The 13,024-nt window shown below is 38.8% G+C and overlaps 1 protein-coding gene across 7 annotated transcripts in view; it reads right to left on the bottom strand.

The window, feature by feature from the left end:
• The window catches only part of LOC131552711 (sorbin and SH3 domain-containing protein 1), a 51,409-nt gene that overhangs the window by 2,741 nt on the left and 35,644 nt on the right, over nt 1-13,024 (bottom strand). For 5 of the 7 annotated variants that reach the window (XM_058796671.1, XM_058796672.1, XM_058796670.1 and 2 more), the window contains 10 exons: nt 7,648-7,733; nt 6,733-6,897; nt 6,584-6,630; nt 6,365-6,479; nt 6,147-6,272; nt 4,340-4,534; nt 3,601-4,149; nt 2,207-2,305; nt 1,527-1,711; nt 44-150 (listed from right to left, as the gene is read on the bottom strand). In XM_058796671.1, coding sequence (XP_058652654.1) covers nt 44-150; nt 1,527-1,711; nt 2,207-2,305; nt 3,601-4,149; nt 4,340-4,534; nt 6,147-6,272; nt 6,365-6,479; nt 6,584-6,630; nt 6,733-6,897; nt 7,648-7,733 — 1,674 coding nt within the window. Of the gene's footprint in view, nt 1-43; nt 151-1,526; nt 1,712-2,206; nt 2,306-3,600; nt 4,150-4,339; nt 4,535-6,146; nt 6,273-6,364; nt 6,480-6,583; nt 6,631-6,732; nt 6,898-7,647; nt 7,734-9,564; nt 10,867-13,024 lie in introns of all 7 variants that reach the window. The other 2 variants (XM_058796676.1, XM_058796675.1) reach the window with 2 other exon arrangements.

The following is a 13,024-nucleotide window of genomic DNA, read 5'->3' as shown; positions in this document are numbered from 1 at the left end:
GATGATGTAATGGAGAATCGATGCGATGATCAATGACACTTACCCACAAACCAGCCATCATCGCATTTCTCCATGACACTGACCAGGTCTCCTTCCTGCAGCTCCAGCTCATCATCATTCTGAGGCATGTAATTGTACAGAGCCTGAAATCTACAGCAGAACACAACACATCATTACACGCATGGAAAGGGAGGAGGTAGGAAACTACAGCACAAATCACACTATTGACCAAATGTACAGCCTTGTTTAGTCTTTCAGTTTAGTTGAAAAAGAAATAAAGTTGATTGGCTTACATTGAAAACACTGCACACAATTTTGTCTGTCTGACACAGTTGGTTTTATAATATGTCACACTACACACTTGACAGCTCATAAAAAGTTGACACACTCCACAGCTACATGAAATAATGCTTAATAGATATGTACATAAAACAAGGCTAAAAAAAAACAATTTGTCACGTCATTAGCGATTTTGTTCAAAAAATGTTACAAAGAATTCTATTTCCAATAAATGCTATTCTTTTGAAATTTCAACATCAACAAATCCTGAAAAAAATGCATCACGGTTTTCAAAAAAATATTAAACAGTACAACTGTTTTCAACATTGATAATAAGAAATGTTTATTGAGCACCAAATCAGCATATGAGAATGATTTCTGAGGAATCATGTGACACTGAAGACTGGAGTAATGATGAGGAAAATTCAGCTTTGCCATGAATTACATTTGAAAATACATTAAAATAGAAAACACTTATTTTAAATTGCAATAATATTGCACAATATTGCTGTTCATTACTGATTTTTGATAAAAAAAAAAAAAAAAAGAAATTGCAGGGACAAGGTGATGGTTAAAAAATGAGCTGGGAGGAAAATTACATTTCAATGCTTTTGCATTTTCTCACAGAACTTTTGCGTTCCCTTGATAAATTTCGAGTTTGCCCATAAAACTTTTGAAATGGAAATAATATGAGGCAGTAATAAACACTATGTTTCAGTGCAGTTTCTCGGGGGAGCGCAATAATTTTGCAAGATAACGCAACTGTTTTGCAAGAAAACACAAACGTATTGCAAGTGAACACAAAAGCATAACTACATAATTTCCCCTCCTATCTCATAATATTTTCTCTGTACATAAGAGACATCTTTTTTTTGTTTTAATGAAACCCACTGTATATACTTTACCTTAGCTTCTTAAATTTAACTCAAACTCGACTTTAGTTTGTATTGAAAACTGTTCTTTGAACTGCTACTATTATACTTTTTCTCTACCTAATCTAAGATAAATGGGATAAATGTTTGCTTTAAATGGGAGCTTGTAGAAAAAAAAAAACCTTGACTTGAAAACTAAAAGTTTAATATTTAGCATTTAACATAATTCAAAACATCCTAAAACAACTCATCCGTAAATATGGTTTAACAGTGTTGTTGAGAATTACTGAGGGATGTCCTAAATTTTTAAAGTGCAGGTCAGAGGAAACTACAGGTGCATGGACAGAGAAACACACCGAGGTAGATCATACTTACATCCCACAGCTCATGCGTCCAGGCTCAGGACTGCTGCTCTGGGACAGGGGTTGCTGGGAAATGATGAGAGAGTGTTTACTGGGAGGAGGCAGGAGTCGGTGGGCGGAGTCTATAGGGCGTGACAGAGTGCTGCAGTACCTCACTGAGGTCTCTGCAATATTCATGATCTCATTACACACTGCCTCCTATTGGTAGAAGAGGGTCAGCCCAAAAGGTGGCCACAAACCAGGAAGTGGGGTCAGTCATTGAGATGGAAAATTGAGTTTGAGGAAGGGGCGGTGTGGTTAGAGAAGATAGTAACAGGGCAGAAAGAAGGGAATGTCCATTAATACCAGGAAAGCCGGAAAGGATGGTAGTATCCAGAGGATAAGCATGGAAGAGTAAGACAACAGAGTGAGTGCATGTGGAAGGAGCGGAACATACGCCACAATCATATCGGACGGGCTTACTTGCAGGGTACGGAGATTTGTCATGCATTACATGGGTGAGTTTAAGGATTAGATATCACATAAGATTAAACACTGAGATGAGCCTTGTGATTGACTGTTATGTGTATCATAAGGACCAATCAATGCAGAATATGAAATAGCTCATATTCATCATTCATATTCAATCAATACAGACGACATCAAGAAATAAGTATGTGCATTTAAGAGTAATCTTCATGAGAGTTCATTTACCGTGAATGAATTGGCATTCATGTTGTTGTCTTGAATGTCAAACAGCATGACAGGACTTCTTGAAGATCGCCCGTAATATTCTACATCATTTCTTAATGGCTGTGAAAAAAAAAGAACTTGAATTAAATGATCTGCCTTTTTAAAAACATATACCATATATGTCTGCGCACAACGATTCATGTTCATCCATGAGATTTGGGTTCAAATTTGAAAATTGCACAAACAGCAGTATGGTTGCCACTTGATCAGTCCATTATTATTTGCAGAGGACTGCAGTACAACCTTACAGTACATCAAACAGATAAAGGACTGAAATAAGACTGTGAGTTAGTAGCAGTCACCACATTTCCTACGAAACTTCAATCAAACAGCGTGACATCATGCTGGGATGCTCCCTCTAGCGGAAATAGTCCTTAGGATAGCTTATATTTCTAGTTTATGTAGCTTGGTAGTCAGTAAGACTTTTTATTGTTTTTTAAATAAGTCTATTATGCTCACCAAGACTGCATTTTAATTTAAATTTTCACTATTTCTGTTTTCATATCTTTTAAAATGTAATTTATTCCTGTGATGGCAAAGCAGCGTTTATTTAAAATAGAAATCTTTTGTAACAGTGTAAAATTTTGTCAATTTAAATCGATTTAATGCCTCCTTGCTTAATACAAATATTCATTTCTTTTAAAAATCATACTGACACTCTTTATAACCTAATACGTATTTGTCATTTGAACGCAGATACAAAATACAAGAGTTCTTCAAACAATTACACAGAATTAACCATCTACTATTAATATAAATCAGGGCTGTCGAACTGTTTTTTTTTTTTCTGATTAATTGCATTGTATGCTTAAATCAGTCACAATTAATCACATATATCAACATTTGCTAAAAAAAAAAAAAAAAACTGCCTCAAAATACATAATTAAATAGACAAATACAGAAAGTGCCTTCAGATATCGAAATATTATTTGTTATTATCAAAGAATTTAACCCTTGCACTTGCCTGACAATCCTTTTTCCAATCAAAATTTTCAATCTGCCATTAGATTTAGGGGTCCTTGTTTCATTTCAATGTGCACACTCTATAGATTTGTATCAGACATGCATGATTTCATAATAGGCAACATAAACAAAAAATATCAACATCCAAGCTTCATGCTAATCATGTTAGAGGTACATGCAGCAGTTCCTTTTCATCTGTGTTTCTCTCAATAGCGTGGAAGCCTCAAATGTGTGATTGAAACTCACTAGCACAACCAGAAGGGTCAGATATAATTTCCTATCTCAGTCTGTTAGATCTACAACTCGTGCCGATGTAAACAGTGACCTCCCTTGAGCTTAGGCACCATATGATGGGCACCTTTAAAAAACACACCACACCATGCAGAAGATACCTCTGCCGGACTATTGTTCCTGCTGTAAGGAGCCTTGCGGAGGCTGCCAGCCCTGTCTATTTCAGCCCCATCCCCTTCCTGAAACTCCTGATCCAGCCTGTTGCCCCCTGTAAGCCAACCCTCAAGCCCAGCACCCCCACAGGGACTCAGGCTGCGGGACAGGCGGGGAGAGGGTGGAGAAAGAAGGAAGTCCTCGCCTTGAGGTGGAGTGAAGGTGAGGAACGGGGTGGCCGAGCAGGGGCGGGGTGGATAGGGCGGGGGTAAAGGAGATGTGGAGGGAGAAGCCATGGGGGAGACGCAGTAGGGGCTGCCGCTGATGGGAGGCACGGGACTGGCTGACATGGAAGGGGGCAGATATTCGCCCCAGCGGTATGAAGCGCTTGGCAGAGGGGGGAGGGGTGGGGTGGGTGCAGCAGGGGGGCTGCTGCTGGCTCCGCCCACAGTGAGCGAAATCCATTCGTTGGAGATGGCGTGGACTTCGGGGGAGATCGAGCGGCGGGGAGACCGCGGCAGAGGGAGAGGGGAGGTGGTGAGCCGATTACGAATGGGCTTTTTGGAGGGCAAGGCCGGGTGCCAGGAGAAATGAGAAGAAACAATAAAGAGGAAGGAGGAAATGGAGAAGTGAAACAGTGAGAACAACTATATGAGATAATGAATAAACAAAAACAAATGGGAAAATGAAAACAGCGAGTTTTCCAAGAAAATGATTCAAGGGCCACGACTATTGTCAGGTCTTTACCTGTGGAGAGGCATTAGTGCTCCGGTGAGGTGACTGGCTGATAGGGGGATCAGGGTAGTCCACTCCATTTTTCACTCGGGGTCTCTTGTGCACCTCTATGTAGGTGACGGGGAAGATGCCCTGCCGGTTAGTGCCAGAAATTTTGCCTTCATACCAGTTCTCATCTACTCGGCGAATCAGTGTAATACGCTCCCCCTACAGGCAGACAAAATGACACAGACAACACACACACATTTATTTTTCTTTTATATGTATATTTATATATATCGTTCAAAAGTTTGGGATTAGTAAGAAAGTTATACTTTTATTCTGCAAGGACGCATTCAATTGATAAAAATTGACAGACATTTATGATTTTACAGATTTATATTTCAAATAATTGCTGTTCTTTTGACCTTTCTAGTCCACATGAAAAAATACTATAGTAATTTATAGTAAATACTAGTGTTTTTGAACCATACTATAGTAAAGTGTATTATACTGTATATATTATAGTATTTACAACACTTTGTTAATGAATGCTACAGCATACTGTAGTATTAACTCTAGTGAATTGATAAACTAATAAATACTGTAGTATTGCCTACATTAGTTTTTACTACAGTAAAGTGTAGTGTATTGTAGTATAATATACCCTATAGTTGTAGAGAACTATCACGGTGCACACAGCGGGGAGGAACGAGGAGACAAGGATGAAACTCAAAATACAGTCTTTAATTCAAACCAACAGGGCAAGACAAGGCAGGGCAGACACACAGGAACACCGGGAGTAACGAGTAGACCAGACGAAAAGGAACTGAACGGGCAGAAACTAATATAAACTGGATAATTACACACACACCTGAACTGAATAAACTAATGATCACACTGAACAAGGACATGAACATGACCAAATATAGAAACATGAGAACGGGAAACACACAACACACGACAGAGGACTGACAAGAACATAGTAGGCTACAGTATTGGGTAAAGTAATTTGTTTATTACTATAGTTGTTATATTACCACCACAACTATAGAATTACCACAACAAATTAATTCAAGTACTTTACTATAGTATGGTTCAAAAACAGCTTAGTATATACAATAAATTACTATAGTATTTTTTCATGTGGGAAGTTTTTTAAAAATGATGAAAATAAATAATCAGTTTCCTCACAAAAAATATTAAGTAGTGTATATGTATATAAACCATCATCAGTTAACACACAAACACACAAGCATTTGAAATGGTGTGAGTGCAGTGTTCTTTGGTATTTCAGTAGAACAGAGTCATTTTCTGACTAATTTACCTGCAATAATGTCTGCAAGGTAAAGTCTGCTTAGATATGCATATGTCCAGATGTGACTCAACATTCATATCTAATCATCTTCTTGGTGAATTTGATTATAGTCACTGTTGTCTCTGTATATAGTACATTTTATTCTGCTGGCTGGTGACAAATCTGTCCTGAATGTGTGGCTTAATTTGCAGTGTATCTATCTTCATTTATTTTTATTTTTCCTCTTCCATAACATGTTTCTGAAAGCTTTCTGTTCAGCTTGTTTCATCACACTTTAAGTGTGTTTAACTCCACATTCATCTCAGTAAATAATAATAAATAATAATAGAATGCATGCCGTTGAAGGATTACTCCAAGAGGTAGTTTTCTAAATTAAGCATATACAGTACATATAATAATAATCTCTCTAGTTCTTGTTGCTCACATATCAGTAGTGGTACACTATGCGTGGTTAAGGTTGACGACTCCTAGATTAATAAAGCATTATAAAGCATAAGCTTTATTAAATTGCTGAAACAATACCTTTCTGAAAGACATTTCAACAGCAGTGTCACCAGTGAAATTGAATCGAGCAATAGCCTCTCCATACTCCAACACCTGGACCGGAGCACTCTTTTTGGGCTGAGCCTTTTCTGTAGGGGGCAAGATCTGGAGAAACAGCATTACAGACAAGAGGTTACTGCACACTCGGAAACTCTATAAATAAAAAAATCTAATATTAAAAGATAAAGATAATGTACCTCAACGTAGCTACGCGGAAAAATCCCAACTCTCCCATGATGCTCTCCCTCAAACCAGTTCTGATCAACCTGCCGGTAGATGTATACAATATCTCCCTTTTGAAATGGTAGTTCCCTGATAAAGGGGAAGTAAAATGTGGTTAGATTTGTGACGTAGTATTCTAAATATGACATGCTGTTATTAACAAACACTTATTATGATCTTTGTGAGACACTTACTTTAAACTTTCTGCTCTGAAGTCAAATCGAGCCAGAGCAGGAGTCCTCTGCAGATAACAACAGACCATTAGCATTATTTCACAGTACTGCATTCAGTACAGGAACTCTCAAACAATATCCTTTAAAGCATAAAATAGAAGATGTGTCACCTCTATATTTTTTCTCTTCTCTTTCTCATTAATAACCAGCAGGTCGCCGAAGCGGTCATTAGTAATGAACTGTTGATGAGTCACAACCAGCCCAGCATGTCTCCGAGCAGCTGTATCTGCCTCTTCCTGCTCTCGCTTTAACCGTCTCTGCTCTTCCAGAATTTTCTTTAAAAAGAAACAGGCATTTAATTAATAAAGAAAGGGGTTTATGCCTATTATAGATTTAACACAATGTATAGCAGCAATATAAGTCTCCATAAAACATGCTTTAAAATCCATATGCCCATCATTATTAATATATACACTGTAAAAAGTGGTTGACTTAACTTAAAAAAATTTAGGAAACCCGTTGCCTTAAAATTATTAAGTAAATAATAATAAAAAAAAAAAAAAGTTAAGCCAACTTGACAATTCACTTAACTTATTTTTTTTAATTATCACTTACTTAAAAATTTTAAGGCAACGGGTTTCCTCAATTTTTTTTAAGTTAAGTCAACATCACTTTTTACAGTGTATACACTAGTATGTATTCCTAAACTTCTTAAAACCCTGAATGTAAAATTAACAATATAGATATAAAATAGAATAAAAAAATTGTTGATCATTTATTTTCCCTTAAAACAAGATACATTTATACAATTGTGTAAATAAGATTTTTTTTTAGGGAAAATATTTTGAATTTTTTTTTATTACTGTTTTATGATTAAACCTCAATAATTTTGTCATTGGGACAGACAATTCTACTTAATTTCAAGATATACTCTTTGAAAACAAGTCATATTATCAATGTTCTTTCACAAACAAAATTATCTTGTTTCAAGGATGTTTACATGTTGTTCATGGGAAAAACATAAACATACTGATTAAGAAAATGATTTGTTTTTGGTGGGAAGATAATGTCAAAACAAATGGCACCTCTTTATCTCCATAGCGTTTCCGGATTGCCTCATCTGAGTTTTCTCCATGATCTCCTTGGCTTAATGGATGTGAGGAATCGGATTCTGTTTGAAAAAACACAGAATTCACTTTCTGTTGCCATGATAAGTAAAATTACACAAAGAAAGAGTAAGTGCCATGATTCAAATCTGTCTTGGCTCAAGCATTGCACAACACTTCATATTTCTGAAATGCCCATTTATACAGAGCTTTGAAAGAGTCAATGAGAGGATGATATAGACACTCTGGAAAGAACACAAATACAACAGAAGGTAAATAAAATACATATCTAAATTACATGAACATACAATGGCTTACACATCTTACAGTTTACAATTACAATAGTTTATTAATGTATGTATTTTGAGATCTGCAGGATAAGCATAAGCCATGGTCTGTCAAAATAAAAAGATGCATGCATCGGAAAAAAAGTATGGTAAAAATACACAACATTCAGACATTGTTTTAAAAAATGTCTAGAGTAATATGTATAATGCAGTTTTGAAAATAAAAACTTAAGACACAAACAAGTAAAAAATAAACTTAGAGTGAAAACAGACTCACGCTAGGGTTACACTATTTTGTGTATGACTAATATGACTTTTTTATTTCAAATCAAATCTATGAAGCTGTAATTTACAAGGCTTTGCAGTAAGATAACATTTCTTTCTATGCATAAGAAACACTGTTAAATGCCTGATTAATGTACATACTGCATCTGTTCAGGAATAACATGGGAGGCCTGAGTATTTTCTCAAGCTGACAAGAAGCTAAATGACAAGTGGGTGAATCCCGTGCCAAAATTCCTCTCAGTTTTCAACTCTTATCATTATTCTTAGGAAGGATGAAAACAGAACTTCTGGTAAGCAGTAATAAATGATAATGGATCACAGTAAGGCACATAAGTATCCTGTAACTTCTAAAAATGATGGGCATATAGAGATTGATGCAGATTCTATGACTGTAATCTGATGGTGCAACAGTCATTTTACACAAGTAAAAATTTGGTAACACTTTACAATAAGGTTCCATTAGTTAACATTGGTTAATGTATTAACTAACATGAACAAAAAAATGAGCAATACATTTATTACAGTATTTATTCATCTTTGATAATGTTAGTTAATGAAAATACATTTGTTCATGGTTAGTTCATGTTAATTCACAGATCATTAACTAATGTTAACAAGCACAACTTTTCATTTTAATAATGCATTATTAAATGTTAAAATTAACATTACTGAAGAAGATTAATAAATGCTGTATGAGTATTGTTCATTCTTAGTTCATGTTATCTAAAGTAGTTAACTAATGTTAACTAATGAACCTTATCGTAAAGTGACTATAACTCAAAGTTTTATATTATACTACTGTTTATGATTCGATTACATAATTCTCAATGTTTCATGGGATGCATAGATCATTCCCTCACAAAACAACTTAAGTACAGTCTTGTCATTTTGTCTGAATTTCAAATACATTTTTGCTTAAAATAAAAAATTAGCTTAAACTTTATTGAACAATGTTTTGAAATCCTTTTGGAAAAACAATTCTGGAAACAAGGCAGCATGATAGGCTCTTTTTAAAGCCTGATCTTGGTTTGTTGCTAATTCTGGATAGTATGTTAAACAGGTAATGAAAAAAGTGGGAGTCCGAGAATAAAAAAAAGTGACATGACACACTTTTACACTACACAACAGAAATGGATAATATGCCAATAATATGCTGGTTACAAACCACACAAAGTCAGCACACGGCAGAAATGGAAAAAGTAAAGTCACTCGGTGATAGCAGACAGGAGAAAGAAAGGCTGGAGGAAGATGAGTGATCACAGACATTGTCATGCCCGGACATGAGTGGACAATCTGACACTCATGACACTCTCAATATAGCCACCTTCAGAGTGATCTTTACTGGCTTCTGAGCCCTCCACATCCATGAGGTCATCCGAGTTGCACCCCTCACAGGGAGAGCTGTCTCCATTACTGAGCCTCTCCAGCACCTCCAAAGAGGACAGGCGCTGGGGAATCAAAGGCTTCAGCTTGGCCGAGATGACATCTCCGGTCATAGGCTTCATGGCAGAGAGAGCGCATGTCTTTTTGGCCTGTTGACTGTGTAGGGACCTCCGTAAGGAGAAAGGCGCTGGTCCCATCAGAAGCAAGTTCCTGGGGGGAGTGCACTTCTTCTCCTGCTGGGTGTTGGCCTGTTGGCGCTCGTGCCTGAGGATTGTGGTGAAACGTGTGTAGGAAGCCGGGCAGGTGCCTTTACACTTGCTTTGTTTGGTGTGGAAGGGGAAGTGATCGTGGTGATGGTGACCTGTGGGTTCTGAGGTACCGCCGGATGGCGTCTCTTTGGCAGGATCATGAATGCAACTGTTTTTGTCTTCCGATCTGCCCTCATTTAGATCCAAAGGGAAGTCAGTTCTTGAGGTGTTCGGGCACTCGTCTTCCTCTTTTAGGGTCTGGGCCTCTGTATTCATGGCTGGACAATCCTCAGGCCCTGGCAGGACTAGAGTCTCAGCTGACAGAGCGGACTGGAGGAAGCAGGTCGGAGCAGGGCTGTGAGGCGGACTTGGGTTACTAGGGAGTATGGGCATTGAGGCGGAGCGAGTGGGTGCAGAGTTCGAATGCTGAATGATACGCTCAAACTCCATCACCCGAAATGTCACAGCATCCCGGGGGATGATCTCAGTCCTCTCCATGGTAATGTCGTCCCCCGGCTTCTCAAAAAAGGAAGTCAGGCAACGGACACTACCGTGGGGGCTGGAGCCCAGAGAGCTCGGCCTCTGAATGTTGTGCATGTTCCGGTAGAGGGTGGAGAACTCGGCTGTGCTCCTCACAGATCCCACAAAAGGTCCATTTTTATGCAGGTTGCCCTTGCAATCTGAATTTAACCTGTGATCGGCATCTGTTGTATCTCCATTGCGTGAGCCACAAGCATCGTGATGCAGATCCTCGCAGCTGTGCGCTTTAGGCCGCTGTTGTGTCGGCTCGGTCCGTCTTTCCAGGCTCCCATCGGTAGAGGGAGATAGCTTGGGTTTAAACTTGGAGGGAAGGATTTGAGGGATGCAGGCTTTGGCAGCGGACAAGGACTTTTTAGTCTTATATTGAGAAGCTAGTGCATTAGTGGCAAGAACTGAGTGAGTATTTACAGAAGAGCAGGGTGAAATCATACAGCCATTCCCACCTTTATAATCCACTGGCAGGCATGCAGGGTAACAGAACAAACAGTGAATTAGATTACACTCATAACAAGCAAAGACACAATAGTACCACACGACTGGCAAATAATGAAAGAAATGTCACATCAATTTCTAAATAAATATTCAAAACAAAGAATATATTGTCAGTACAATTATCAAGAGCATTCAAAATGGTTCTACTCTGAATTGTCTGAGGGTAATACATTGGGATTTTTTCCCCCAAACCAACTAAAAAAAGAAAAAGATTTTTCTGACAGGGCTGACTATCTACACAACACTGAAACAAATACCAGCCCCTAACTCTAACCTATTCCCTAACCTAGCATATGGTAGGACATCCTGACAGATAAAAGTGATACTGTCACAACTGGATAATGGGATCTATCCGTGATTTTTCTAAACTCTAAATCCTTGAAGTCTGAACTTTTCTTGACAGGTGACTGCATGATGGAGTTGACCAAGGAAATCGGCAGTTGGGCGGGGTTTGCGCTTAACATTTTTGGCAAAGAATCACGGCAGTACATCTCGTATTTATAAAACATGTCAATGACAATTTAGAATGGATAATAAATATTCCATTAAAAGGCTAGTTTAATCATTTAACAGCTAATATACAGTATCTCACAGAAGTGAGTACACCCCTCACATTTTTGTAAATATTTTATTATATCTTTTCATGTGACAACACTGAAGAAATGACACTTTGCCACAATGTAAAGTAGTGAGTGTACACCTTGTATAACAGTGTAAATTTGCTGTCCCCTCAAAATAACTCAACACACAGCCATTAACATCTAAACCGCTGGCCACAAAAGTGAGTACACCCCTAAGTGAAAATGTCCAAATTGAGCCCAATTAGCCATTTTCTCTCCCCGGTGTCATGTGACTCATTAGTGTTACAAGGTCTCAGGTGTGAATGGGTAGCAGGTGTGTTAAATTTGGTGTTATCGCTCTCAATCTCTCATACTGGTCACTGGAAGTTCAACATGGCACCTCAGGGCAAAGAACTCTCTGAGGATCTGAAAAAAAGAATTGTTGCTCTACATAAAGATGGCATGGACTATAAGAAGATTGCCAAGACCCTGAAACTGAGCTGCAGCACGGTGGCCAAGAACATAAAGCAGTTTAACAGGACAGGTTCCACTCAGAACATGCCTCGCCATGGTCGACCAAAGAAGTTGAGTACACGTGCTCAGCGCCATATCCAGAAGTTGTGTTTTGGAAATAGATGTATGACTGCTGCCAGCATTGCTGCAGAGGTTGAAGGGGTGGGGGTCAGCCTGTCAGTGCTCAGACCATACACCGCACACTGCATCAAATTGGTCTGCATGGCTGTCGTCCCAGAAGGAAGCCTCTTCTAAAAATGATGCACAAGAAAGCCCGCAAACAGTTTGCTAAAGACAAGCAGACTAAGGACATGGATTACTGGAACCATGTCCCATGGTCTGATGAGACCAAGATAAACTTATTTGGTTCAGATGATGTCAAGCGTGTGTGGCGGCAACAAGGTGAGGAGTACAAAGACAAGTGTGTCTTGCCTACAGTCAAGCATGGTGGTGGGAGTGTCGTGGTCTGGGGCTGCATGAGTGCTGCCTGCACTGGGGAGCTACAGTTCATTGAGGGAACCATTAATGCCAACATGTACTGTGACATACTGAAGCAGAGCATGATCCCCTCCCTTTGGAGACTGGGCCACAGGGCAGCATTCCAACATGATAACGACCCAACAACCTTGCTAAAGAAGCTGAGGGTAAAGGTGATGGACTGGCCAAGCATGTCTCCAGACCTAAACCCTATTGAGCATCTGTGGGGCATCCTAAAACGGAAGGTGGAGGAGCGCAAGGTCTCTAACATCCACCACCTCTGTGATGTCATCAAGGAGGAGTGGAAGAGGACTCCAGTGGCAACCTGTGAAGCTCTGGTGAACTCCATTCCCAAGAGGGTTAAGGCAGTGCTGGAAAATAATGGTGGCCACACAAAATATTGACACTTCGGGCACAATTTGGACATTTTCACTTAGGGGTGTACTCACTTTTGTGGCCAGCGGTTTAGACATTAATGGCTGTGTGTTGAGTTATTTTGAGAGTACAGCAAATTTACACTGTTATACAAGCTGTACACTCACTACTTTACATTGTAGCAAAGTGTAATTTC

The sequence above is a fragment of the Onychostoma macrolepis genome, chromosome 13 (assembly GCF_012432095.1).
Source record: "Onychostoma macrolepis isolate SWU-2019 chromosome 13, ASM1243209v1, whole genome shotgun sequence".
In the NCBI taxonomy this organism is placed as follows: Eukaryota; Metazoa; Chordata; class Actinopteri; order Cypriniformes; family Cyprinidae; genus Onychostoma; species Onychostoma macrolepis.
Note: the sequence above shows the minus strand (reverse complement) of the source record. Positions and strands in the feature narration are given on the sequence as shown.